The following is a 27,859-nucleotide window of genomic DNA, read 5'->3' on the forward strand; positions in this document are numbered from 1 at the left end:
CGTGCTGCTGACACATCTTGATTGCGAGACAGAGGTTGCGTTGGAGGAGGAGGAGGAGGAGGAAGGTGCTTTAGTGGAGGAAGCATACACCGCCGCAGATACCACCACCGAGCTGTGGCCCGCAATTCTGGGGGTGGGTAGGACGTGAGCGGTCCCAGGCTCTGACTCGGTCCCAGCCTCCACTAAATTCACCCAATGTGCCGTCAGGGAGATATAGTGGCCCTGCCCGCCTGTGCTTGTCCACGTGTCGGTTGTTAAGTGGACCTTGGCATTAACCGCGTTGGTGAGGGCGCGTACAATGTTGCGGGAGACGTGGTCGTGCAGGCCTGGGACGGCACATCGGGAAAAGTAGTGGCGACTGGGAACCGAGTAGCGCGGGGCCGCCGCCGCCATCATGCTTTTGAAAGCCTCCGTTTCCACAAGCCTATACGGCAGCATCTCTAGGCTGATCAATTTTGCAATGTGCACGTTTAACGCTTGAGCGTGCGGGTGCGTGGCGTCGTACTTGCGCTTGCGCTCAAACAGTGGCGCTAGCAACGTCTGGACGCTACGCTGAGAGACATTGCTGGATGGGGCCGAGGACAGCGGAGGTGAGGTGTGGGTGCAGGCCAGGAGACGGTAGTGCCTGTGTCCTCAGAGGGGGGTTGGATCTCAGTGGCAGGTTGGGGCACAGGGGGAGAGGCAGTGGTGCAAACCGGAGGCGGTGAACGAGCATCGTCCCACCTTGTGGGGTGCTTGGCCATCATATGCCTGCGCATGCTGTTGGTGGTGCCTCCCCCGCTGATCTTGGCGCGACAAAGGTTGCACACCACTGTTCGTCGGTCGTCAGGCGTCTCTGTGAAAAACTGCCACACCGTAGAGCACCTTGACCTGTGCAGGGTGGAATGGCGCGAGGGGGCGCTTTGGGAAACAGTTGGTGGATTATTCGGTCTGGCCCTGCCTCTACCCCTGGCCACCACACTGGCTCGGCCTGTGCCCACACCCTGACTTGGGCCTCCGCGTCCTCGCCCGCGTCCACGTCCTATAGGCCTACCCCTACCCCTCAGCATGGTGTATTACCAGTGATTTGATTTCCCAGGCAGGAAAGAAAGTGGTGCAAGCCTGCAGCCAAAATACAATTTTTTCCCTTGTTTTTCAAAGGACAAGCCACACTGCGTGTATTCAATGAATACTACTAAGTTTAATAACTGTGTTGCGGCCCTGCAAATGTGTCACAGAACTTTACTGTTGCAGAGTTATTAACTGTGGCAGAGCAGGTATTTCCCAGGCAGGAAAGAAATTGGCGCAAGGCTGCACTCAACCGTAGCTGGTTGCGTCTGATTTTTTTACGTTCTCCACGCAGCACACACGTACACAGAGCCCTGACGGCTGTCAGAGGCAGGGCAAATATACTTTTTTCCCTTTTGTTTAAAAGGATAGGCCTACTGCCTCTATTCACTGAATAATAATTTTAATGACTGTGTTGCGGCCCTGCAAAACTGTCACAGAACTTTACTGTTGCAGAGTTACTAACTGTGGCAGAGCAGGTATTTCCCAGGCAGGAAAGAAATTGGCGCAAGGCTGCACTCAACCGTAGCTGGTTGCGTCTGATTTTTTTACGTTCTCCACGCAGCACACACGTACCCAGAGCCCTGACGGCTGTCAGAGGCAGGGCAAATATACTTTTTTTCCCTTTTGTTTAAAAGGATAGGCCCAGTGCGTCTATTCACTGAATAATAATTTTAATGACTGTGTTGCGGCCCTGCAAAACTGTCACAGAACTTTACTGTTGCAGAGTTACTAACTGTGGCAGAGCAGGTATTTCCCAGGCAGGAAAGAAATTGGCGCAAGGCTGCACTCAACCGTAGCTGGTTGCGTCTGATTTTTTTACGTTCTCCACGCAGCACACACGTACACAGAGCCCTGACGGCTGTCAGAGGCAGGGCAAATATACTTTTTTCCCTTTTGTTTAAAAGCATAGGCCCACTGCGTCTATTCACTGAATAATAATTTTAATGACTGTGTTGCGGCCCTGCAAAACTGTCACAGAACTTTACTGTTGCAGAGTTACTAACTGTGGCAGAGCAGGTATTTCCCAGGCAGGAAAGAAATTGGCGCAAGGCTGCACCCAACCGTAGCTGGTTGCGTCTGATTTTTTTACGTTCTCCACGCAGCACACACGTACACAGAGCCCTGACGGCTGTCAGAGGCAGGGCAAATATAATTTTTTCCCTTTTGTTTAAAAGGAAAGGCCCACTGTGCTTATTCAATGACTGATAACTGTGTTGTGGCCCTGCCTACACAATTCTGTGCCTGTAGTATCAATGCAGGGTGCAATGCTCTGCACCGCCGATTTTGAGAAGAAAAAAAAAGGAACACAGCTAACAGCAGCCAGCACAGTACTGCAGACGGTTAAATGTGGCCCTAGAAAGGACCGTTGAGGTTCTTGAAGGCTACACTCACTCCTAACACTCTCCCTGCCTAAGCATCACTACGTGCGGAATGTAATTTTCTCACTTTCCGGTGTCATAGAAACAGGAAATTTGGCACGAGCATTGATTATGTCATAAATAGTAAAAGCTAATGTGTCACAACTCGATTATTCAATTATATGCGCAAAAGAATTAGTGTCCAAATTTTACGTACGGAATGTAATTTTCTCACTTTCTGGTGTCATAGAAACATGAAATTTGGCACGAGCATTGATTATGTCATGAATAGGAAAAGTTAATAGGTCCCAACTCCATTATTAAATTCTAGCGCAAAAGAATTGGCGTCGAAATTTTACATGCGGAATGTAATTTCTTTACTTTCCAGTGTCATAGAAACAGGAAATTTGGCACAAGCATTGATTATGTCATAAATAGTAAAAGCTAATGGGTCCCAACTCGATTATTCAATTCAATGCGCAAAAGAATTAGCGTCCAAATTTTACGTACGGAATCTAATTTTCTCACTTTCCGGTGTCATAGAAATAGGAAATTTGGCACGAGCATTGATTATGTCATAAATAGGAAAAGCTAATGGGTCTCAACTCGATTATTCAATTCTATGCGCAAAAGAATTAGCGTTCAAATTTTACGTATGGAATCTAATTTTCTCACTTTCCGGTGTCATAGAAACAGGAAATTTGGCACGAGCATTGATTATGTCATAAATAGTAAAAGCTAATGGGTCCCAACTCGATTATTCAATTCTATGCGCAAAAGAGTTAGCGTCCAAATTTTACGTACGGAATCTAATTTTCTCACTTTCCGGTGTCATAGAAGCGGAAAATTTGGCACGAGCATTGATTATGTCATAAATAGGAAAAGCTAATGGTTCCCAACTCGATTATTCAATTCTATGCGCAAAAGAATTAGCGTCCAAATTTTACGTGCGGAATGTAATTTTCTCACTTTCCGGTGTCATAGAAACGGGAAATTTGGCACGAGCATTGATTATGTCATAAATCGGAAAAGCGAATGGGTCCCAACTCGATTATTGAATTCTATGCGCAAAAGAATTAGCGTCCAAATTTTACGTACATAATCCAAATCTCTCACTTCCCGATGTCGTAGAAACATGAAATTTGGCATGAGCATTGATAATGTCATAAATAGGAAAGTTAATAGGTCCCAACTCGATTATTTAATTCTAAGCGCAAAAGAACTAGCGTCCAAATTTTACGTACGGTATCTAATTCTCTCACTTCTTGGTTTAATAGAAACTTGAAATTTGGCACAGGCATTGATTGTGTCATACATATGAAAAGTTAATGGGTCCCAACTCGATTATTAAATTCTAGCGCAAAAGAATTGGCGTCGAAATTTTATGTACATAATCTAGATCTCTCACTTCCCAATGTCATAGAAACATACAAATTTGCCATAAGCATTGAATAGGTCATAAATAGGAAAAGTTAATGGGTCCAAACTCGATTATTCAATTCTAAGTGCAAAAGAATTAGCATACAAATTTTACGTATGGAATCTAATTCTCTCACTTCCTGATGCCATTTTATATAAAGGAAACGTCGCATGGTTACCTCCCTTGGTGTTTCCTTGGTAACGCAGAGAACTATGCAAAATGGTGAACATATGTTTTTCATCGGTATCTCTAAAGTAACCACGACTTCATAAGATTTTCCGTGTGGACACCAGATAAACACCAGTACCAAATTAACTCGGGCGAAGCCGTGCATATCAGCTAGTCTATATATATAAAGACAAAAGCCCTCACTGACTCACTCACTGACTCACTCACTGACTACTAATTCTCCAACTTCTCGCGCAAAAGAATTAGCGTCCAAATTTTATGTACGGAATCTAATTCTCCAACTTCCCAATGTCATTGAAATTTGAAATTTGGCACGGGCATTGATTATGTCATAAATAGGAAAAGTTAATAGTTCCCAACTCGATTATTCAATTCTAAGCGCAAAAGAACTAGCGTCCAAATTTCACATACGTAATCTAATTCTCTCACTTCCCGGTGCCATAGAAGCTTGAAATATGCCATGGGCATTGATTACGTCATAAATAGGAAAAGTTAATGGGTCCCAACTCGATTATTCAATTCTAGCGCAAAAGAATTAGCGTCCAAATTTTACATACGTAATCTAATTCTCTCACTTCCCGGTGTCATAGAAGCTTGAAATATGCCATGGGCATTGATTATGTCATAAATAGGAAAAGCTAATGGGTCTCAACTCGATTATTCAATTCTATGCACAAAAGAATTAGCATCCAATTTTACGTACGGAATGTAATTTTCTCACTTTCCGGTGTCATAGAAACAGGAAATTTGGCACGAGCCATTTATTATGTCATAAATAGGAAAAGCTAATGGGTCCCAACTCGATTATTCAATTCTATGCGCAAAAGAATTAGCGTCCACATTTTACGTACGGAATGTAATTTTCTCACTTTGCGGTGTCATAGAAACATGAAATTTGGCACGAGCATTGATTATGTCATAAATCGGAAAAGCTAATGGGTCCCAACTCGACTATTCAATTTTTAGGGCAAAACAAGTAGCGTCCAAATCTTGCGTACAGAATTTATTTCTCCAACTTCCCGACGTCGTAGAAACATGAAATTTGGCAAAAGCAGTGATTATGTCATAAATAGGAAAACCTAATGGGTCCCAACTCGATTATTATATTCTAACGCAAAAAAATTAGCATCCAAATTTTACGTATGGGATCTAATTCTCTCACTTCCCGATGTCGTAGAAACATGAAATTTGGCATGAGCATTGATAATGTCATAAATAGGAAAGTTAATAGGTCCCAACTCGATTATTTAATTCTAAGCGCAAAAGAACTAGCGTCCAAATTTTACGTACGGTATCTAATTCTCTCACTTCTTGGTTTAATAGAAACTTGAAATTTGGCACGGGCATTGATTGTGTCATAAATATGAAAAGTTAATGGGTCCCAACTCGATTATTAAATTCTAGCGCAAAAGAATTGGCGTCGAAATTTTATGTACATAATCTAGATCTCTCACTTCCCAATGTCATAGAAACATACAAATTTGCCATAAGCATTGAATATGTCATTAATAGGAAAAGTTAATGGGTCCCAACTCAATTATTCACTTAATTATATACGTAATCTAATTCTCTCACTTCCTGATGTCATTTTATATAAAGGAAACGTCACATGGTTACCTCCACGTGGTGTTTCCTGGGTAACGCAAAGAACTATGCAAAATGGTGAACATATTTTTTTCCCGGTATCTCTAAAATAACCATGACTTCATAAGATTTTCTGTGTGAACACCAGATAACTCGGGCGAAGCCGGGTATATCAGCTAGTATAATTATATATGGCAGCTGATATGTTATACAGGTATTTCCTGCATATGATTGCACACTTCACACACAAACAATGAATCAAAAACCTGCATTTGGTTTAAAAAAATCCCTGTAATGTGTTTAAAACCACATGCGTTTTTTAATAGCGTATGTAGTTTCTTAAAAATGCATGTAGTTTTTGAATACCGCATGTACTTTTCATGTGTCTTAATTGTGGTTCAAAAATGCAGCAGAAAAAATGAACACAACGTAAGGGGCATTTTCATAAAATGAGTCATCTTTGGAAAGCTTATGCCAAGGGACTAGATCATGTATGTAAATGTGTTTTGCAGGTGTATGCAGCACTGATTAGCTATTGATACTGGTACAGGTATGGGGGCGTCCTAGCTAAACTGTTGCATCTGGGCCCCTGAGTCTTTATCTATGCCCATGGGTATAGAGTTAGCAGTCACACTTGAGTTCTGGCACCTTAGGGTACCCAAAGGCTTCTTTACCACATAATTAACCAGTATTGTCCAACCAGATCGCGCTGGATCTGTCACCTGTAGAGCTCCCACAATTGATAGCAAGCAGTGTCAAAACAAAACAGAATCAAAAAATGGGGAACACTGTCCTTGGTATAACTAACACAGTGGAGGGACCTGCCTGCAAGCAGGGCAATCGTGCCGATAAGGATGGCCCTGACCACATGCCTTGGCCCTTAGTTGACCCTATGTGGGAAAGGGAAATCAAGCAAATAAATAGGAATACAAACACAGTACTTAGCTCAGAGATGCAACAGGTAACTGTGATATCAGGACCAAGCTCTAACTGCTAGTTAAGTCAGAAAGATACTGAAAGTTCAACAGCAATTCGGCTCCGCATCAGGCCAAGCCAAATAGCCCTGTTACTTACGCACAGGTGCCACTAACTACATCACACCTAATACCATACCCACTGAGCCAGAAGATCTAGAAACAACTCCAGAACCTGCACCAGACTATCAGCAATGCAGCAATCCCATAAACACCACAACAATACCCCTGTATGTCTCTAACATCCAGCATTATATACACCAACTCCCTTCACTTCTCTCTGTGCTCTTTAGTCTGATCGTCCCAACCATTTCTTATCAACTTCTTCTCCCCTATTCTATATACAGACAATTGTAGAAAAATATACTGTAACTTATCTGTTCACTCAGATGAGTAAAAGTAGCCCAAATAAAGTTTCCCATAGGATGCTTGTGTCTTAGGGACCTGGGTTCTCCGGGTGCTGGATGTGGTCCTCTCTAGGGTGAGACCTCACAGGGTGACCGGTGCAGCAGGATACTTGGTAAAAGAGCGCTTTAATCTTCACAGTAATAATACACAGGAACAAAACTAGAAACAGGCAGGAACACAGCAAAGCAGGAAAAGGACTAAGTGTGAATGCACACGAACGTAAATTCTGCCGCGAGATTTCGCTCAGAATTTCCGCCATTGCACGCTGCCAAAGGATTGCATTAGTTTATGCAATGCTATGCAGACAGCTAGGATTTGACCGTGTGAAGACTTGCGCAGTAATAAAATCGTCCTATTTCTGTGTGAGCCTCGCAGAGGTTTGCACAGAAGCGTCACCACTGACGCTCTGGCTCTGCTCTGCACATGTACGACTGTGCAGCAGCTGGCACATTGCAGAGCAGAGAGAAGACATCAGGGGAGGTGAGCCGCGGGTCCTGCAGGGGCCCGGGTTGCATCCCGCTGCTAGAATTCTCGCAGTTGGAATCCAATCCAGCCATCTACATTAACCCTAACTGTTCATTGACTGATGAGATGTAGCAGAACCGAAGTGCAAAACATCAGATCTTCCTGGATCAAAGACCACACAGAAAAATGAGCTCATAACATTACACCTCCCCCTTCCCCCCCACTCCCCACCTTTAGGGCCTCCTCAATGTGTCCTCGCAGAGAAGGCTTGAAAGACATTGGCAGCTGACAAGGAACTGCAGGCCCCTCTAGTGGGGGGCTTGGTATAGAAGCAGGCACCTTTGACCGTTGACTTGGCACAGAAGCAGACACCTTTGGCAGAAGACTCGGAGGTGCAGACACCTCTGTGGATTTTGGTGTGGAGTTCACATACAATGTATTCCTCAAGACTGTTGTAGTATATTTCATTCTATTCTGTCCTGTGTGATCAGTCCTACAGGGTATATATCACATAAGCTAAACTGAAAACAGCAAACAGGTGATGAGAGGTAGAGTCCAAAGCAGGAAAGCATTTATTGTTCTTTGACTGATGAGATGCAGCAGTGCTGGAGAACAGAACAGCAGAGCCTCCTGTATCAAAGACCACATAGTAAATGGTTCATGACGGGTTGTTATATTGTGTGACAATCTAGAATGTTGCAAGATGTCATATATTAACCTCTAAAGGAAGTCGCCTACTATATTTTGAGATTTTCACCTCCACCTATCAAAAGCCTTAGGGAAAAGTCCACTTAGCCATGCATTCCCAACGCTGAGAATGCATGGATTAGTGAATTTTCCACCTAAGGGCTCCCACACACTTGAGTTTTTTTAACACTGCGATATTGTTGCTTTTTTTTTAACGCAATTGTCAATGGGACTTTCTAATGTTAAAAACGCGTCACAAGTTTGTGCTTTGTAAATTTTGGGTGATGCGTTTTTAACATTAGAAAGTCCCATTGACAATCGAGTTAAAAAAATGCAAGTGGGAAAGAGCCCTAGTAGACGACGTCCTTTAGAGGTTAATAAAATTTCACCTGGTATATGATGAATCTAATATATGAGGAGCCACGTATGTCTTCATGTACTAGGCGCATCTTGGCACCTCCTTGCGCAGGCACAGAAACGTCTGCCAGGTCCGACTAGGCGTACATTTCTGGTGTAAATTCTACATAAATCTGTCGGTCTGTGGCAGGCATGCCCACTCCCAACGAACCTCGCCCACTTTTTACAAACGTGGAAAGGCCATCGCAAAAAAATAAAAAGTTGCAAATTTTGTGCAAACCCCCACTTGTGCAAAAATTAGAGACTTTTATATACCAGAAACTGAAATAAAAGTCTTTATAAATGTCCCCCATAATCTTTTTATTCTTCTGTTGATGTAGCCGTGTGAGGGCTTGTTGTGTGGTGGGCTGTAGTTTTTATGGCTACCATTTTGGGTTGCATACAGTTCTGTGCAAAAGAGTTCAGCAGGTGTGAAAAAATGCTGCAAAGAGCAAATTCCTATCAAAAATAGAAGGCATATGATCGACTTTAAATTTATTCTGTAGCAGGACAACAACCCCAAACATACAGCCGATGTCATTAATAACTATCGCAGGACATGTTAGCGCTCCATGTGTAATGGGAAATTAAACAGTGCAGGTCTTTATTATTATTGTGCTTTCAAGTTGTAGTAGATATCAGTTTTCTGTCCTGATAATTCCTAGAAAACAGAAATGGAAAAAAAGAAACCCGATCAAAAGATAAATATATCCAGATCTGCTTTTTTTTTGTTTTTGCAAAAGTCAGAACACCAATATGCAGCTAAATGGGACTTTAAAGATGGCAGTTGGGATCCTCTATCTACTGACGGTTCCAGATAATCAGACAGTATTCTGTAATAGGTGCAGAGATGGAACTGGGCATTCTATCATAACGAATACTGTGTGTGTAAAATATGAGTGATACGGTTTGCATTACTTGCAGACAACGGCACCTACAGAGTCATGAGGCTGTATTATTATATTAGTGTGTGTGTCCGACCTCCGGAAATGGAGTATGCAGTACTAGTTTGCAGACGGACAGTAACCAGAGAAATAGAGGTGCCTTGCTGTTTCAAGAATTGAGACATTTTGTTGACATGGAATGCTGGTTAAAACTTATGAAACATTGAAGTACGGAGCCCTTCCATGGGGTGGAAATAGGATACTGGTTTTAGTTCAATAAAGTTACAGTGGGGAAAAAAAGTATTTAGTCAGATTCCAATTGTACGAGTTCTCCCACGTAAAAAGATGAGAGAGGCCTTTAATTGACATCATAGGTAGACCTCAACTATGAGAGACAACATGAGAAAACACATCCAGAAAATCACATTGTCTGATTTTTAACGAATTTATTTGCAACTAAAGAAACACATACATCACTTAAGAAGTGCTGTCGGCTCCGGCGTGTGTTCTCCCCAGTCCCCATTAGTTGTCTTCTGGCATATCTCCCTGGTCAGGGATTTGTAATTCCCTACCATGGTATTCAGCCAATCATAGCCAATGTTCGATGAACCAATTACAGCCATTCCATGAATGGCTGCAATTTCTCTACAATTTTCTTGCATCCATATCGTGTTGCCCTTGTGGAAGAGGCCTTAAGAATAATAATCTTTGGGTATATAGCGCTATACAATGCTAACACATTTCACAGCGCTTACAAAACAGGGGGATACAGAAAGACAAAATACAAAAACCACATGTAGTAATCTGTTGATGGAGACAGTAGGGGTGAGGGTCCTGCTCCAACGAGCTTACATACTACAAATTGTGGGGTGATAAAAAAAGTAAAGGGCTGGAGATGTGCACGGTATGGCGAGGTGGAGAGTGAGGGTAGCATATACCTCAGATCCCTCTGTCGGCCATCTTTGTTTGCTCTGGATCATAGGGTTGCTTTAAGCAAGGACATATCTGTATATTAAGGAATTATTCCTCCTAAATACTTTCTATACAAGGGGATGAGGTTTCACATTCCAATTAGAAGGGAAGGAAAAGAACAACTCCTTAATATTTTCCTTTGAGCAGCTCATACCTGATATGTGGATTCCGTATCTTGTGCCTTGGAGTCAGGAGATGCATTTCCTAGAAAAGAATGTATATTTTTAGTCATTTGTATGTCCATACAGTATTGTTAGATAAGTATTTACCCCCACTTATATTTATTACCGCTTCTGTTGTGCAAAAAAATACACAGCATGTTTTATTTTCCTGCACATATAAAACTAATCAGGCTAATTATCCATTTCAATGTACAGGACCATGGCTGCGGGGTTTTTCGCATGTGTAAATGTGCACAATTTGCGCATGCAAATGTACAGTAAAAAACATAGTTGCATGCGAATACGCAACGCCTCATGCGCAAGAGACGTGGCACAAGTACGCATACGCTCGTGTGAATCCGGCCATTTTATTTTATATAGATTTGAAATCCAAACCGTAGAGCTTTGTGCTCAGTGTAGCCAAATATTGTTCTCCCTTACCTAATTGTCTTTTCTCCATGTGTCTCTTCAGAAAGAAATAGGACGCCACATTAATGAGAATGAAGGCGGCGATGTTCCCAATAACTATCCCAATAATGATGGTGGAATCCACGGCTCTTACAGTACAAACTACAAAGATGGCAATGATGAGTTTCATCAGGTATTACACTACTACAATACAGGATTACAGGAGTTGTCCCAACACTAAATATTATAGTTTTTCATTAGATCACACAAGACATAACAGATTTTCAATAGAAATAATTAAAATAAAATGTTCTGGATATTGCTGTTATATTCTTGTTATGGCGCTCCCTCTTGTTCCAGCTGGTAAGAAGAAGCTGCTGTCACGTCTCAGTCAACACATAGTTAATTATTTGCCAGTACACCTAGTTTCTGTAGGTTCAGCCAGACTAGCCAAGGTTAACAGCTCCTGTGCTTTCCAGTGTAGGGTAATTAGTCCTGCTACTGTCTGAGAGGTGTGGCTGGTGATTGACTTGTCTGTCAACCAATCGGCTTCTCCCTCCTCCCTATAAGACCCAGTTCTTGGTGCCTGAGAGTTGTTGATTAATTTTCAGTGATCCCTGAGCAGTCAGCCTGCTCAGAGCTGCTGTGTGTCTGGCTCTGGTACTTTGGTTTGTTCCCTGTTTGCGTCTATTGTTTGTCTGTACCTGTTCTCTTTATATCTGTGCACTGTACCCTGTGTGTTCAGGGCTCCCTGGTAGGGATTTGTAGTAGCCCAGGTACGAGTGTGGGTCCGCACCTGTCAGAAGCAACCGATTAGCCAGGGCTCCCTCCCGGGGTAGGGGTTTGCAAGGAAAGGATTTCACTTAGTTTATTCTGCATATACGTTGGCTGGTCGAGATATACAGGTCTTTACCCTCCTGCAGAGGTGCTCTCTGTCCATTCTGCATCTAGCCACCTGTGCCAGCACTTTCCTGAGTTTGTCTTGGCTGCCCCCCCTATCAGGTTCATGTTGGCAGTCCAGGACGAACGTGACAGCTGCTTCTAGTGTGTGGATTCTTATTGGCTATGTAAAATAATGCAATAATGCAAGAATCACACTGCCACTCGCGTATAAGACAATGGAGATGATGGGAATGATCATGTGTGATCTCCAGCACAAATTAGGTGGACTCTCTGTTAGGGGGAACCATACAATTTATGCAACATCAATATCTAGACACGTGGTTTTTTTTTTGGTTTTTTTTTGGGGGGGGGGGGGGGTGAAGCAAGACCTAGCGAGGAAGAATAGTAATAGTTAATCATGAGACATTCCTTTAATCACTGAGGTTCGATGATACATTGTATTGTCTCTTTCAAAGTGGAACCTTCTCCTTTTTGCCGCCATCTTCTCTCTGATTTGGTTTGATCATCTACAGTCCATATTCGTAATTTGCAACTACTACTATCTAACAGAAATATCCAAGACCAGTACTTTATATTCCTCCTAGAATGAGAAATAAGTCCCAGAGCTCCAAGGGTTGAAGATAGTAAAACCAATGTGTATTAAAATTACCTAAATTATGTTAAAATTAAACTTACTCCATAGGGAGGCGCCAAAACAGAGAACCCCCTGAAGTCCTAGTGCGTCTTGAGCACACTTTCAACTTTGTATTCCAAAATCTAGATCCACAGTGATAATCTAATGCCATTTTATTTGGAATAAGTAGGGTACAGGAAACAGAAAGGCAATGTGTTTCAGGGTATACGACCAAGGGATGGATTACCAAGTCGGGTACTAAGGGAGCATAAAATATTAATAAATTAAAACCCAATAAATGTGTTCGATAATTTATCGTAAAAGACTCCATATGTATGGATACCCCCTACCAAGTCCCCAATGTGCTCCGCAGAGATTAGGTATTTTCCAGCGCCTCATTGAGACCTTTGGATGTAATGCTGCACTCCAGACATGCAACTCATGCCAACACTTCCAGTGGGTGGGTATGCTCTGCTCCACAGCGGAGTGAGCGCTAAACTGAACTGGAGGGAAAGTTAAACCACTTTAAGCCACTAATGCAGATGGGAAGGAAAATATGCCGGTAAAAAACTGTATATAAATATAGCTCCTGTATTTGATCAATCTATGCTTGATTAAAAACATCTTACTCTCTGAAATGCATTGCATTTCTGTGTCCTGTACCCTATTTATTCAGAATAAAATGGCATAAGCCTATTACTGTAGATCTGGATTTCAAAATACAACATCGACAGTGTGCTCAAGACGCACTTGGATTTTAGGGGAGGTCCTCTTTTTTGGGGGCCCCTCTATGAATTAAGTTTCATTGTAACATATTTTATCCTATTTTAACACACACTGCTTTTGCTATTTTCAACCCCTGGAGCAGTGGGACTTATTTCTTATTTTTGTTTCACTTATATACGACTGAGACGTTTTCGCTAGAGATGAGCGAACATGCTCGTTTAGGGCAATTACTCGATCGAGTATCGCTTTTTTCGAGTAACTGCCTACTCGGGCGAAAAGATTCGAGGGGCGCTGGGGGAACAGGGGAGTGCTCTTCCTTTCACCCTCGGCGCTTCCTGAATCTTTTCGCCCAATTAGGCAGTTACTCAAAAAAAGTGATGCTCGATCGAGTAATTGCTCTAAACGAGCACGTTCGCTCATCTCTAGTTTTCACCCTTCGGAGATCCTGCAGACGCTCTTTCCTCGTGGATATCTTGAGAAAAAGCGGGGTCTTCATGCGATGGAATTAATTTTAAAAGGCAATCCTAGATTAAGGCGTGACGGGCTGCCCACCGTGGCTAGATTGATCACAACAGATACGTCACCTCCTGCTAGGGGACTTGCTTCTTTTACACTTTTGAACCTTGGAGTGCTGCCTTTGTTTTAATTCTCCATTCCTCCCAGATAGGATTGGATTATCCCAATGGAGTTCCAGGGAATCCTCCCATGCGCCCAGGATCTGACATAGTAATGGGCCTCAGGGAACTAGTGTAGGCAACCCCATTAGAGCTGACTTTAGAGTCAATCACTTGTCACAAGGGTCAATTGTCTATGGCATCAGACATGCAAAAACAGGCGGCGCTCCAAAGGATTCAGCAAAACCAGAGCTGTACACTTTATTTCTCACATGTTCGACGTTTCAGCCCTCAATCATGGCCCGCAATGAATTAGGGCTGAGACGTCACACATAGAAGTTAAGAAAGTATCTGGCTATTTGTACCAAATGTTTAGGAGCGCTGGCTATTTTCATGTTTTTTTTATATCAAGGGGACACAGTTGGGGTCCTCTGACTTCCACCTCTTTTTTTATGATATGGTACTACATTTTTTTTTCTTTCCTTTTTCTCCCTCTCTTTCTCCTCTGTTCACGTGGTGCATTTTCTTCCCTCATTTAAGGGCAGGGACACAAGTGCATTTAAAATGCACATGTTTACCACAAACTGCCACTGTTTGGTGATGCATCTATTGGCTGTCCATTCTTTTTTTTACAGCTGTTCTTTAAATGCATTTTTCTCCTGCCTTATAAAAATGAAAACAAAATGCACTGTGAATTTAACAGCAAATTTTGTGCCATACCTAACCATGTGTGGAGAATATACATTGAATGGATACTTTACTAGTGGCACCGATCCAGGGATGGCTTCAGGGTCATGTGGGCCCTCAGGCGATAGTCTCATTGGGCTTCTCTTCCTATCAATGCCCATCATGCCCCAGTCAATAATAATACCTTCTCTTGTCGATTTTTAGAAATAATGGCCCCTTTTAAAAATATCGCCTCCTTTAGATATGATGCCTTTTTTTCGACTGCTGTACCTGATCCAGCAGCCTGGGCCCCTTCCCTTCCTGGACCCCTGTGCGCTGTGGGCCCTGACACCTGCCCAAGTTTGCCTCATGCTGGCGATGGCCATGCACCCATTTAGTAGTGTAGTGGAATTTATTGACCTTCAGAACGACAACATTTTGTCATCGTATAGATTCCTGTTGGCGTTGAAATCGTTCTGCAGCAATATTGGCCGAAGCGGGCAGAATAGTTTCTTGCAGTTGTGGCAAAGTAGATGGAGGTGCCGACATGTTCTGTACAGCTGACAGGAGGATGACAATTTGGTTGGAGCACAAGCATTCTATTCATTTGTGATTTGCTTGGCTGTGCACCGCCTGCTCTTCAGAAGGATTCTTGATAGCCTCCTCTGACGCCTTCCGTCGATGAGCTGTTTTTTTTTCCCACAGGAGTCCCCTGTCACTAAATGAATGCTTTTCCTGAAACACAATACAGGAGAAAACCACACAAAGTGTCTGTTTTTGAAATACTGGCCCTACCTACTCCAGCACCAAAGACCAGGCGTCCTTGGAAGTGGCTTAGAATGGCCATTGTAATGTGGATTGACACTGAAAATGGTGCATGGAAAAATTTGCTGAGTGCAATTTTGTGCTGCACCCAGGACACGTGATCAGAGTGCAGATGGTTCCAGACCAATTACCTGCACCTCCGGTGAATTTCACTTTTTAATTTTAATTTTTGTAGAGTTCTTTTAAAAGTTTATTTTAAAGTTAACATGAATCTTTTATGCTGTTTTATTTCTTTTTTTCTGAAAAACAGGCACGCGCACATACAGTATATCTATAGATGGAAGGCATGGGCAGTCCAGTGTACAGTAGCAGTTCTGACTGACAATTCTGCTACATTGCCCCTAACAGTCATGGCGTCAGCTTATTACTCTACCTGATGCCATGATTGCTTTAGATGATCAAAATGCCATCTTCATTTCTTTTGAATAATGGATTTGTATATATGTTGCCTGAGATCACATATAAAGGGACAGCGCAATTTTTGTTGTTTTACCTTGTAGGATATGCTAACTTACACTTTTTAATTGGCTTTCTTTTTGCCATTCAAAAGGTCATCATATTGGGACAATTATGAAAAAGAAGACCACTGCGTTTACTTCCTGTTCTATTGAAGCTTTTTCTTTGTTTCCCCCTTTTCTTCTCTTGAATTTCTCTTTCATGACCTACATTAGCATCTCTAAGAAGGCATCCAATGCTGTGAACCAGGATCATACACAGAAATCATAGAGCTCCATAGCAAACCTCAGAACAGACCCCTTTAACAAAAGGGAGAAGGACAATCTGGCTGCCTGTAGTCCCTACTAGGTAGAGATCACTGCTTATACTGTAGATTTATTAAACTTTGAGAATTAAGTTCTAGCCAGTGGCATTGAAATAGGGGCCATAATCTGCAACCAGGATCTTATATCATAAAACATGAAACCCGCGGCAGCAGAAGAGATGCAATAAAATTTTGAAGTTTTTATTCCTCCATACAGATAGCTGCGCTGCGTTTCGACCTTTCTCTACAGGATCCTATGCCAGATGGGTTCCCATTGGTTTCTGGAGGCACAAAGTAGACATTATTATTTTGTGGGGGGAACAAAGCAGAATTATTACTCTAAGGCTGCATTCCCACGAACGTATATTGGCTCGGTTTTCACGCCGAGCCGATATACGTTGCCCTCGTGTGCAGGGGGGGGGATGGAAGAGCCAGGAGCAGGAACTGAGCTCCCGCCCCCTCTCTGACTCCTCTCCACCCCCTCTCCGTCCCTCTGCACTATTTGCAATGAAAGGAGGCGGGACAGGGCGGGGTCAACAGCTTTGAATTAGCCCCGCCCCATCCCGCCTCACTCCATTGCAAATAGTACAGAGGGGTGGAGATGGGGGCGGGAACTCAGAGCACTGCTCCTGGCTCTTCCAGGCTCCCCTCCTGCAGAGAGAGACGATGTATATCGGCTGGGCGTGAAAACCCAGCCGATATACGGTCGTCTAAATCCAGCCTAAGGATGTAAAAAGCAGGACAAGATTACTATAGGGTACAAAGGAAGCATTACTTCTTGTAATGGGCACTACGGGGGAATTGTTACTGTTTGGGGACACTTTGTGGGGTAGAAAAGAGAACACTAGTTTGAGGCATAAAATGGGGCACTATTACTATGGGAGCACTGGAGATAGCATCTTTACAGGGAGAATATGCAAAATTTGACTGGAAGAAATCTCCCTGCTTTGGGTCCAGGTAAAGAAGAAAAAGAAAAAGGAATTACACCAATTGTAGATTACTTCACCAGTGATCATTGGAGGTAACTGCACTGTAATCACTATCATTGTGTGGAACTGGTATCTGACTATTTTGTGGTGACTGCATTATTTAGAGGTATACTAGAGCTGAGCCACTGAATCTAATCCATCATTTTATAAAAGTTGTGCTATAGATATGCCATATATATAATTTTATTTTTGGAGGAGGGCAGCTAAACACATTTCAGGGATTGTGCCAGCAATGTTCATGACTGCTAGAGCTGCATCAATGGGCCACGTAAGAGACCCAGTGATGCAGTGAAAAGTTACGGATGGAAAACAGCTGCCAGTCATAATGAATAATTGTGCGGGGGAAGGGGTCGGGGGGCCCAAGCTGAACTTTTGCCCAGGGCCCATAAGTCCTACCTACTGGTGACTTCAGGTCGAAAGAATTGTATAATTTCACTTATAATGTGAAAGGAAGCAGTGAAAAGGATTTAGTATTACATTAGCAAGACATTACCACATGTATCTTCCTTGTCTGTAAAGGATGGAAAATCTGGATAAAAAAAAACTTAAAATTAGTTATAATAGAAATGAAAGAACCAAAATCTGATTAAACAGTAAAAACAAAGTAGAGATTCAAAAAGTACTTTTTAATGCCATGTTTCCATTTTCAGTAACTAAGAACATCTTTACTAGGAATCTGATTCATATTGTGGAGAATCAGCAAGGTTTAAGGAGACTTTAACCCCTTAGTGACGGAGCTTTTTTGCTTTTTGCCATTTTTGTTTTTTCCTACACCCTTTTAAAAAAAATCGTAGTTCCTTTATTTATCCATCGACGTAGCTGTATGTGGGCTTGTTTTTTGCGGGATGAGTTGTATTTTTCAATGGCACTATTTATTGTACCATATAATTTACTGAAAAACTTTTTAAAAATTCTAAGCAGAGAGAAATGGAAAAAAAACCGACATTCCACCATCTTTCGTTGCATCCTGTTTCTACGGCGCAAAAACCTGCAACAAAAACGACTAGAGATGAGTGAATGTACTCGTTTCGAGTAATTACTCGATCGAGCACCGCGATTTTCGAGTACTTCAGTACTCGGGTGAAAAGATTTGGGGGGCGCCGGGGGGCGGGGAGAGGCGTGGCAGCATGAGGGGTAGCAGCGGGGAACAGGGGGGAGCACTCTCTCTCTCCCTCTCCCCCCCCACTCCCCGCTGCAACCCCCCACTCACCCACGGCGCCCCCCGAATCTTTTCGCCCGAGTACGGAAGTACTCGAAAATCGCGGTACTCGGGCGAAAAAGGGGCGTGGCCGAGTACGTTCGTTCATCTCTAAAAACGACCTGATATTTTTATTCTATGGTTCAGAACGATTACTACGATACCAAACTTATATAGTATTTTTTTTTGCTGTAGTACTTGTTTTTTCAATTATTTTCTGCGGTCATATTGTGCGCGCAATAACTTTTTTTTTTTTTCGTCGACGTAGTTGAGCAAGGGCTCATTTTTTTGCGGGATGTCCTGTAGTTTCTGATAATATCAATTTGGAATACATACAACTGTTTATTGCGTTTTTTCTGGGAGACAGGGTAACTAAAAAAGTGTATTTCTGGCATTCTTTCTCTTTTTTTTTGGACGAGGTTCACTGTGCAGAAAAAATAATGTGTTACTTTGATAGATCGGACTTTTACGGACACGGCGATACCAAATACATATTTTTATTTTAGGATTTAGATTTTTTAATAATAGATATGGCAAAAGGGGGTGATTTTAACTTTTATAACTTTTTTTTTACAATTGAAAAAACTTTATTGATTTTTTTTTTTTTTTTTTACTTTACTTTGAAGTCCCCCTTGGGGACTTTAACATGCGATGCTTTGATCGCTCCTGCAGAATGACGTAATGCTATAGCATTACGTCATATTGCTTTTTCACAGGCAGTCTGTCAAGCCAGCCCACGGGGATGGATTGGTAGGCAGTCTGCTAAGGCAGCCCTGGGGCTTTTCTGCTTTTCTAAAGGCCCCCGGCTGCCATGACCCCTGCACGGCTCCCCCGATCTCACCGTGGGGGCAGGGGGGGCGTGTGGGACCCCCGAACAGCGTTCAGGCGATTTAAATGCCGCTGTCAGATTTGACGAGTGCGGCTATTGCGGCTATAGCGGCGCTACCTCCCTCCATACACGTCCTGAAACAGCAGGACGTAGTTTTACGATAGTGCCGTCACTAAGGGGTTAAAGAGATATTTCCATCCTAATTATTCATGGCCGAAATATGAAAACCCCAAATATCTGTTCTGACTATCTGTAAGAAAGAGCCAAGCACTTAGGGCTGCACTCTTTCTGTATCTCTCATTAAAGAGAAGGAGAGCTATGGAATTACTGAAACAGCATAGCTGTGCTGTGCTGTTTCCGTAACTCCCATTCACTTCAATAAGAAGCATGGCTCTTTCAGTAGGCCGGGCCGGATGGCCGGTAACCATAGCAGCGGTTCCCTATCTCGGTTATGGAATGATGAGGTGGTGCAACACCCCAGAGGGGTGACCCGGACTCCTGACCACAGTGCAGAGCTGGGAGGGATAAGTGTTGGCTTATCATTGTGGCACTTACCAAGCTGTGGTCCCGGAGGGATATTACGTAGCCAAGGCCAGAGTAGGATTGCAAGATACCTTTGACACCCCTAGAATAGCGAGTGCCAATAAACAGGGGGGTATTAGTAGTTATCACTCATGACGCCACTGTTCCCACACACTGGTATGCTACTCAGCGGAGAAATAACACTGAGACTTGTGTATAGTAACTCGGGTTTCCAGGAACGGTTAGGGCCCTGTATAACTTTACTTAAATAATAAAGGTTTACAACAACAGGATTCAAAGCAATGCAGGTACAGTTCTCTTTAAGTGCAAGCAGGCTAAAGCTCAGAGGTCAGGGAGGATACAAAGTATAAATATGGTCCTACAGTCCATATTATCTGTACAGTACCGCTCATTGACTGAGAGCATTCCAGAGGAGGGAGGGGGTAGGGGTCGCTCCACAGACACGCCGGCAAACAATTATTCAGAATAAATGGCTTAACAATAATGCCCCGCATGGCTGGCGCATGGGTGTGACTCAGTAGTGTACCTCTGCGCGGTGATCCTGACTATGGACGACCGCACAGGAAAAGCCTGCAGTATGAAGTGGTACCTGTACGATGGGTTCCTCTATATAGAACTACGGAAACTTGCTCTCGCTCTAAGATCTTGGGACTCATTCCATTCACATCCAACCGCTACAGGATATCGCTCCTCTTCCTCAATCTTCACCTACATAGAGTCTGAAGGTGCTCCCATGTAGCTCTGCGTTAGCACTCTCTCAGTTTGAAGATAAGATGGACCCTTTCCCGCTCTCAAACAATCCTATGTATATTTTCACTCACACCACATGACATGACAAACTAATACATCTACATGCAGGCAATGATTTTATTACCGTTAACCTCTCAAGCATCAAAGCTGTGCAACACACACACTGGATATGACAAGACAAGTTTTGCACAGTGCATCTACATACGACAAAACATGTATGACATTTATGGAGGGGACCAGGATGGTGTTCTTGGCCACTACAGTGGGAATCCCCCTTTAAGTCACTGTTCTCCAAGAAAAATATTTTTAAAAAAAATGTCTTCCAGAAACTACTGCCACTTACACACGTCATATAGGCGCCTAACCTGAAAAGCCAAAATTCAGCTCCTCCATACATTACCAATGTAGCCAGGGAAATGGAACAATACATGACAACTAGAGATGAGCGAGCACCAAAATTCTCAGGTGCTCGTTGCTCGAGTCGAGCTTTCCGCGATGCTCGAGAGTTCGTTTCGAGTAATGAACCCCATTGAAGTCAATAGGCGACTCGAGCATTTTTGTATATGACCCATGATCGCTAAGGTTTTCATTTGTGAAAATCTGCAAAACCTACGAAAGTGATGGAAACGACACAGGAGCGGATAGGGCAGGCGAGGGGCAACATGCAGGGCTGCATCTCAGGTTCCCAGATCTCACTATTAAGCCACAATAGCGGCAAGAGTGGGCCCCCGCCCCCCCTAACAATTTTTACTTTGGACAATGCCTCATTAGCAAGGCACACCTTAGCTAAGCACCACACTACCTCCAATCAAGCACAATCACTGTCTGCGGGACATACCGCTGCCTCTTCTCCTGGGTTACATGCTGCCCAACCCCCCCGCATGACACAGCTGCCCTCATGCCACACGCTGACCTCATAGCTACACCACCCTCATGTCTATTTATAAGTGCGTCTGCCATGAGGAGGAACCGGAGGCACACACTGCAGAGGGTTGGCAGGGCCAGGCAGCGACCCTCTTTGAAAGGGGAGGGGGGGGGCTGGCGATAGCCCACAATGGTGTTGAGAATTGATAATAGATAGATGTTCGATCTTCATTCCAATGCCGGGCCACCTTCGTCAGCAGCTGCAGACGTGGGCATAAAGGGGACTCCGCTGCCAGCCCAGCACTTCTACACATCTCCACAATGCAGCAATACTCGGTGTGGGAAGTATATGAGCGGGCCCTGGGTCAGCCTCTGTCCCAGCAAACACCTTGTGTGGCCCAAGGTGCTGCGAGTGACATAGCAATGAGGAATTCATGTGTCCACACACTACTCATTCTGTTTGGGTGTCAGATACCTCACCGACAACGCAAGGGGTAAACCATCTGCACTCTGCACCCTACCAAAGTCTGTCAGTGTTTTGGGGACAGGCAGGTACAACTCCGCTATGGCAAGTCAGTGTGCACCCACAGCATAGGTGGCTAGCAGGAACCCACAGACGGTACATAAAGCTCAGGATAGCTGAGGTTACGTGAGAGAAAATACATGTTGGCTTCGGCCCACACTCAATGCCCTAGTCAGTCTGTTTTTTGGGGGGGCCAGATAGGTAGAACACCGCGATAGGAAGACTTAGTGCACCCATAGTATACACATACCCCTATAAAATTCATGTAGCAAAGATATAAGCTGACCCCAGTAACAGTTAAGTTGCTGAAGTCAAGGGAGACCCCAGTAACATTTCTGTAGTAGCAGTATAGGCAGACCCCTGTAACATTTCTGTAGCAGAAGTATAGGCAGACCCCTGTAACATTTACGTGCCAGAAGTATAGGCAGACCCCAGTAACATTTTAGTAGCAGAAGTATACGCAGACCCCAGTAACATTTCTGTAGCAGCAGTATAGGCAGACCCCTGTAACATTTGTGTAGCAGCAGTAGATGCAGACCCCTGTAACATTTCAGTAGCAGCAGTACAGGCAGAGCCCAGTATCTGTAACATTTCAGTAGTAACAGTATAGACAGACCCCAGCAACATTTCAGTAGCAGCAGTATAGGCAGACCCCTGTAACATTTCAGTAGCAGCAGTATAGGCAGACCCCTGTAACATTTCAGTAGCAGCAGTATAGGCAAACCCCTGAAACATTTCCGTAGCAGCAGTATAGGCAGACCCCTGAAAAATTTATGTTGCAGAAGCATAGGCAGACCCCAGTACAATTTTTGTAGCAACAGTATAGGCAGACCCCAGTACCATTTCTGTAGAAGTAAAGGCAGACCCCAGTAACATGTCTGTCGCCACAGTATAAGCAGACCCCTGTAACATTTATGTAGCAGAAGCATTGGCAGACTCCAGTACCATTTTTGTAGCAGCAGTATAGGCAGACCCCAGAACCATTTCTGTAGAAGTAAAGGCAGACCCCAGTAACATGTCTGTCGCCGCAGTATAAGCAGACCCCTGTAACATTTATGTAGCAGAAGCATAGGCAGACCCCAGTACCATTTTTGTAGCAGCAGTATAGGCAGACCCCAGTACCATTTCTGTAGAAGTAAAGTCAAACCCCAGTAACATGTCTGTCGCCGCAGTATAAGCAGACCCCTTTAACATTTATGTAGCAGAAGCATAGGCAGACCCCAGTTCCATTTTTTTGCAGCAGAAGTATACGCAGACCCCTGTAACATTTCTGTAGTAACACTATAAACAGATCCCAGTAACATTTCTGTAGCAGAAGTATAGGCAGACCCCTGTAACATTTACGTGGCAGCAGTTTTGGCAGACCCCAGTAACATCCTTGTGGCGGCAGTATAGGCAAACCCCTCTAAAATTCTTGTAGCAGCAGTATAGGCAGACCCCTCTAACATTTACGTGGCAGAAGTATAGGCAGACCCCTGTAACATTCAAGTGGCAGCAGTATAACATTTTTGTAGCAGCAGTATAGGCAGGCCCCTGTAACTTTCTTGTAGCAGAAGTATAGGCAGGTATACCCCAGTAAAATTTCTGTAGTAATAGTATAGGCCAACCTCTGAAACATCGGGATACCATGAGTGTAGGCGAAAGCCGGAAAAATTAGTTGGATAAGAGTGTAGGCGTGGGCCCCAAAAATAAGTGTACGAATAGTACATTGGCCATTTGAGTCTCCTCACTTAGTTTATAGTATGTAGTTGCTCTCCCTAAGGAGAAAAGAGCGTTTCTGACCCCCGTCCCAGGCCTCTCACTAGCAAAAGCCAGACTCCTACTGTACACTGATGAAGGGCAATAACCCGGAAACAGCTGTATGTACATGGGGTCTGGCTTTGCTTTTAATTCCCAGTCATTGTAACAAGGCTTGTATAAAAAGTCTGACTTTGACTTGAAGGAATGCTGCCTTTCAATAGGTGGCACTGTGGAGGATTTATTCCATCTCCCTTATTTGAAGAGTACAAGTGTACCTGTGAAAAATTTATCAACCGAGAGGGCAGGTGAAACCCATAAACATTTTTTTTAAAGATACAGCTCACTGTTGCTTAATTTGTAACAGAGCCTGTAGGCAGCCCTGTTTAAAAAATTGGTTCATGTTACAGTCTCAATACTTTTGAAACTTAGAAAAATTGTCAAAACATTGGTAGATGTAGATGAGCCTTTTGGGCCGCAGAAAAATTGGCCGTTCAGCGCGATGACATGTTGTTTCTGGAGGAGGAGTAGCAGGAAGAGGAGTAATGTCAGAGACAGATTGTCAAAGATAAATGCCCCGTTTTCCCGATGATAGAGAAGAGTGCGTTTATCTGAGATTGCAGCGAAACGAATCTTTAGGTTCCGCTGCTCTCCGCCGGTGGAGAAGAGAAGTCTGGGGAAATCCAGCCTTTGTTCATCTTTATGAGTGTAAGCATGTCGGCACTGGCAGTTGACAGGCGGGTACGCTTGTCCGTGATGATTCCCCCAGATGCACTAAACACCCTCTTTGACAAGACGCTAGCGGCAGGGCAAGCCAGAACCTCCAGGGCATACAGCGCAAGTTCGTGCCACGTGTCCAGCTTTGACATCCAATAGTTGTATGGAGCTGAGGCATCACGGAGGACGGTGGTACGATCGGCTACGTACTCCCTCACCATCTTTTTACAGTGCCCCCTCCGACTCAGCCTTGACTGGGGAGTGGTAATGCAGTCTTGCTGGGGAGCCAGAAAGCTGGCAAAGGCCTTGGAGAGTGTTCCCCTGCCAACGCTGAGCATGCTGCCTGATCTCCGCGCCTCCCCTGCTACTTGGCCCTCGGAACTGCGCCTTCTGCCTCTAGCGCTGGCAGATGGGAATTTTACCATCAGTTTGTCCACCAGGGCCCTGTGGTATTGCATCACTCTCGAACCCCTTTCCCCTTCGGGAATGAGAGTGAAAAGGTTCTCCTTATACCGGGGGTCTAAAAGGGTGTACACCCAGTAATCCGTAGTGGCCAGAATGCGTCTAACGCGAGGGTCACGAGAAAGGCAGCCTAACATGAAGTCAGCCATGTGTGCCAGGGTACCAGTACGCAACACATCGCTGTCCTCACTAGGAAGATCACTTTAAGGATCCTCCTCACACAGGCCATACACGCTGAACAGATGGGAGGCAAGCAGCATGGGTACCCTCTGCAGTGGGCCCAGCTGTCTCTTCCCCCTCCTTCTCCTGCTCCTCCCCCTCCCCCTCCTCCAAAACACGCAGAGATATAGACTTGAGAGTGCTCTGACTATCAAGCGACATACTCTCTTCCCCTGTCTCCTGTTCCGACCGCAAAGCGTCAGCCTTTATGCTTTGCAGCGAACTTCTCAGCAGGCATAGCAGAGGAATGGTGACGCTAATGATTGCAGCATCGCCGCTCACCATCTGGGTAGACTCCTCAAAGTTTCCGAGGACCTGGCAGATGTCTGCCATCCAGGCCCACTCCTCGGTAAAGAATTAGGGAGGCTGACTCCCATTACGCCGCCCATGTTGGAGTTGGTATTCCATTACTGCTCTACGCTGCTCATACAGCCTGGCCAACATGTGGAGCGTAGAATTCCAGCTTGTGGGCACGTCGCACAGCAGCCAGTGCTCTGGCAGATTAAACCGATTTTGCAGAGTCCGCAGGGTGGCAGCGTCCGTGGTGGACTTGCGGAAATGTGCGCAGATGCGGCGCACCTTGCCGAGCAGGTCAGATAAGTGCGGGTAGTTTTTCAGAAACCGCTGAACCACCAGATTGAAGACGTGGGCCAGGCATGGCACCTGTGTGAGGCTGCCAGGCTGCAGAGCCGCCACCAGGTTACAGCCATTGTCACACACGACCATGCCCGGTTGGAGGATCAGCGGCGAAAGCCAGAGGTCGGTCTACTCTGTCAGACCCTGCAACAGCTCGGGCGCCGTGTGCCTCTTGTCACCTAGGCTGAGTAGTTTCAGCACGGCCTGCTGACGCTTGCCCACCGCTGTGCTGCCGTGCCACGCCACACCGACTGCTGGCGACGTGCTGCTCACATTTTTTAATTGAGAGGTAGAGGTTGCATAGGAGGAGGAGGATGAGGAGGGTTTAGAGGAGGTGGCATAGACCGCCGCAGATACCAGAACCGAGGAAGGACCTGCAATTCTGGTTGTGGGTAGGACGTGTGCGGTCCCAGGCTCTGACTCGGTCCCAGCCTCCACCAAATTCACCCAATGTGCCGTCAGGGAGATATAGTGGCCCTGCCCGCCAGTACTTGTCCACATGTCCGTGGTTAAGTGAACCTTCCCAGTAACCGCGTTGGTGAGGGCACAATTGATGTTGTGGGAGACGTGCTGGTGTAGGGCTGGGGCGGCACACCCGGAAAAACAGTGGCGACTGGGGACCGAGTAGCGTGGGACCGCCGCCGCTATCATGTTTTTGAAAGCCTCCATTTCCACAAGCTTGTACAGCAGCATCTCCAGGCTGATTAATTTGGCAATGTGCACGTTTAATGCTTGAGCGTGCGGGTGCGTGGCGGCGTATTTGCGCTTGCACTCCAATGCTTGCGCTAGCGACAGCTGGACGCTGCACTTTGAGCCATTGCTGGATGGGGCCGAGGACAGTGGAGGTGAGGGTGTGGGTGCAGGTCGGGAGGTGTTCGTGCCTGTGTCCTGAAAGGGGGGTTGGATCTGAGTGGCAGGTTGGGGCACAGGGGGAGAGGCAGTGGTGTGAACCGGAGGCGGTGAACTGCCTTCGTCCCACCTTGTGAGGGGCTTGGCCATAATATGCCTGCGCATGCTGGTGGTGGTGAGGCTGGTACTGGTGGCTCCCCGGCTGATCTTGGCGCGACACAGGTTGCACACCACTGTGCGTCGGTCGTCCGTGCTCTCACTGAAAAACATCCACACCTTTGAAGACCTAGGTCTCTGCAGGGTGGCTTGGCATGAGGGCGTGCTTTGGGAAACAGTTGGTGGAGTCTTCGCTCTGGCCCTGCCTCTACCAAGCTGTCCTGCTGCTGCACTTGCCTCCCCCTCTGAAGACCTGTCCTCAGTTGGCTTAGCGAACCAAGTTGGGTCAGTCACCTCATCGTCCAGCGGCTCTTCCTCCGAATCCTCTGTGCGCTCCTCCCTCGGTCTTACTGCCCTTACTACCTCACAGATAGACAACTGTGTCTCATCATCATCGTCCTCCTCACCCACTGAAAGCTCTTGAGATAGTTGCCATAAGTCCCCAGCCTCATCACCCGGACCCCGGGAACTTTCCAAAGGTTGGGCATCGGTCACGACAAACTCCTCAGGTGAGAAAGGAGCCATTTTTTCCCAATCAAGACAGGACCCGAGAACAGTTCCTGAGAGTCTATCTGCTGATCAGAATGCGTCATTTTCATGGAGTGAGGAGGCTGGGATGAAGGAGGAGCAGGAGCGAGAGGATTCAGAGTTGCAGCAGTGGACGGCGTAGAAGACTGGGTGGTCGATACATCGCTGGATGCCTTTTCTGCCATCCACGACAGGACCTGCTCACACTGCTCTGTTTGTAATAAAGGTCTACCACGTTGACCCAAAAATTGTGATATGAAGCTGGGGACCCCAGAAACTTGCCTCTCTCCTAATCCCACAGCAGCCGGCTGCAATTCACCTGCACCAGAAACTCGGCCTGTGCCCACACTTTCACTTGGACCTCCACGTCCTTGCCCGCGTTCACATCCACGTCCTCTAGCCCTACCCCTACCCCTCAGCATGGTGTATTACGAATAGAGCAGACACAGAGCGGTGTGAATAATTATGGAATTGTTGGCGTACAGTTGGCGGCTGACAGCGGTTATGTTACACTAACTCCAGGCAGAAACAACGAATAAGGAAGGCTGCAAACAGGCCTAGCCATGCAATAGTGATTCACTACCACTCCCAGCAGCCAGGCAGTAAAATGCACACGGTCAGAGATAGCCCAATGAAGGAGCTTTTCTTTAAAAAAAAATTTAAAAAGAATACAGGCTATATAGCGTCTATATGACTTTCCCTCTCTTAGGGGCTGTGGCCGTACACTGTGCGTGAAGTTGACGTCAGACACAGAGCAGTGTAAAAAATTATGGAATTATTGGCGTGTAGTTGGAGG

The 27,859-nt window shown here is 45.1% G+C and overlaps 2 protein-coding genes across 2 annotated transcripts in view; both read right to left on the reverse strand.

Moving 5' to 3' along the window:
• Nucleotides 1-8,059: 8,059 nt before the first annotated feature.
• The window catches only part of LOC136633618 (sialic acid-binding Ig-like lectin 14), a 157,619-nt gene continuing 137,819 nt past the window's right edge, over nucleotides 8,060-27,859 (reverse strand). The window contains exons 6-8 of the mRNA XM_066609377.1: nucleotides 10,990-11,118; nucleotides 10,542-10,591; nucleotides 8,060-9,192 (exon numbers count right to left, since the gene is read on the reverse strand). Of these exons, the coding sequence (XP_066465474.1) occupies nucleotides 9,142-9,192; nucleotides 10,542-10,591; nucleotides 10,990-11,118 (230 nt within the window). The 3' untranslated portion in view covers nucleotides 8,060-9,141. The remainder of the gene's footprint in view (nucleotides 9,193-10,541; nucleotides 10,592-10,989; nucleotides 11,119-27,859) is intronic.
• LOC136631690 (myeloid cell surface antigen CD33-like) overlaps nucleotides 13,640-27,859 on the reverse strand; it is a 51,943-nt gene continuing 37,723 nt past the window's right edge. The window contains exons 5-6 of the mRNA XM_066605981.1: nucleotides 17,546-17,581; nucleotides 13,640-15,213 (exon numbers count right to left, since the gene is read on the reverse strand). Of these exons, the coding sequence (XP_066462078.1) occupies nucleotides 15,197-15,213; nucleotides 17,546-17,581 (53 nt within the window). The 3' untranslated portion in view covers nucleotides 13,640-15,196. The remainder of the gene's footprint in view (nucleotides 15,214-17,545; nucleotides 17,582-27,859) is intronic.

This window comes from Eleutherodactylus coqui, chromosome 6, assembly GCF_035609145.1.
Source record: "Eleutherodactylus coqui strain aEleCoq1 chromosome 6, aEleCoq1.hap1, whole genome shotgun sequence".
Lineage (NCBI taxonomy): Eukaryota > Metazoa > Chordata > Amphibia > Anura > Eleutherodactylidae > Eleutherodactylus > Eleutherodactylus coqui.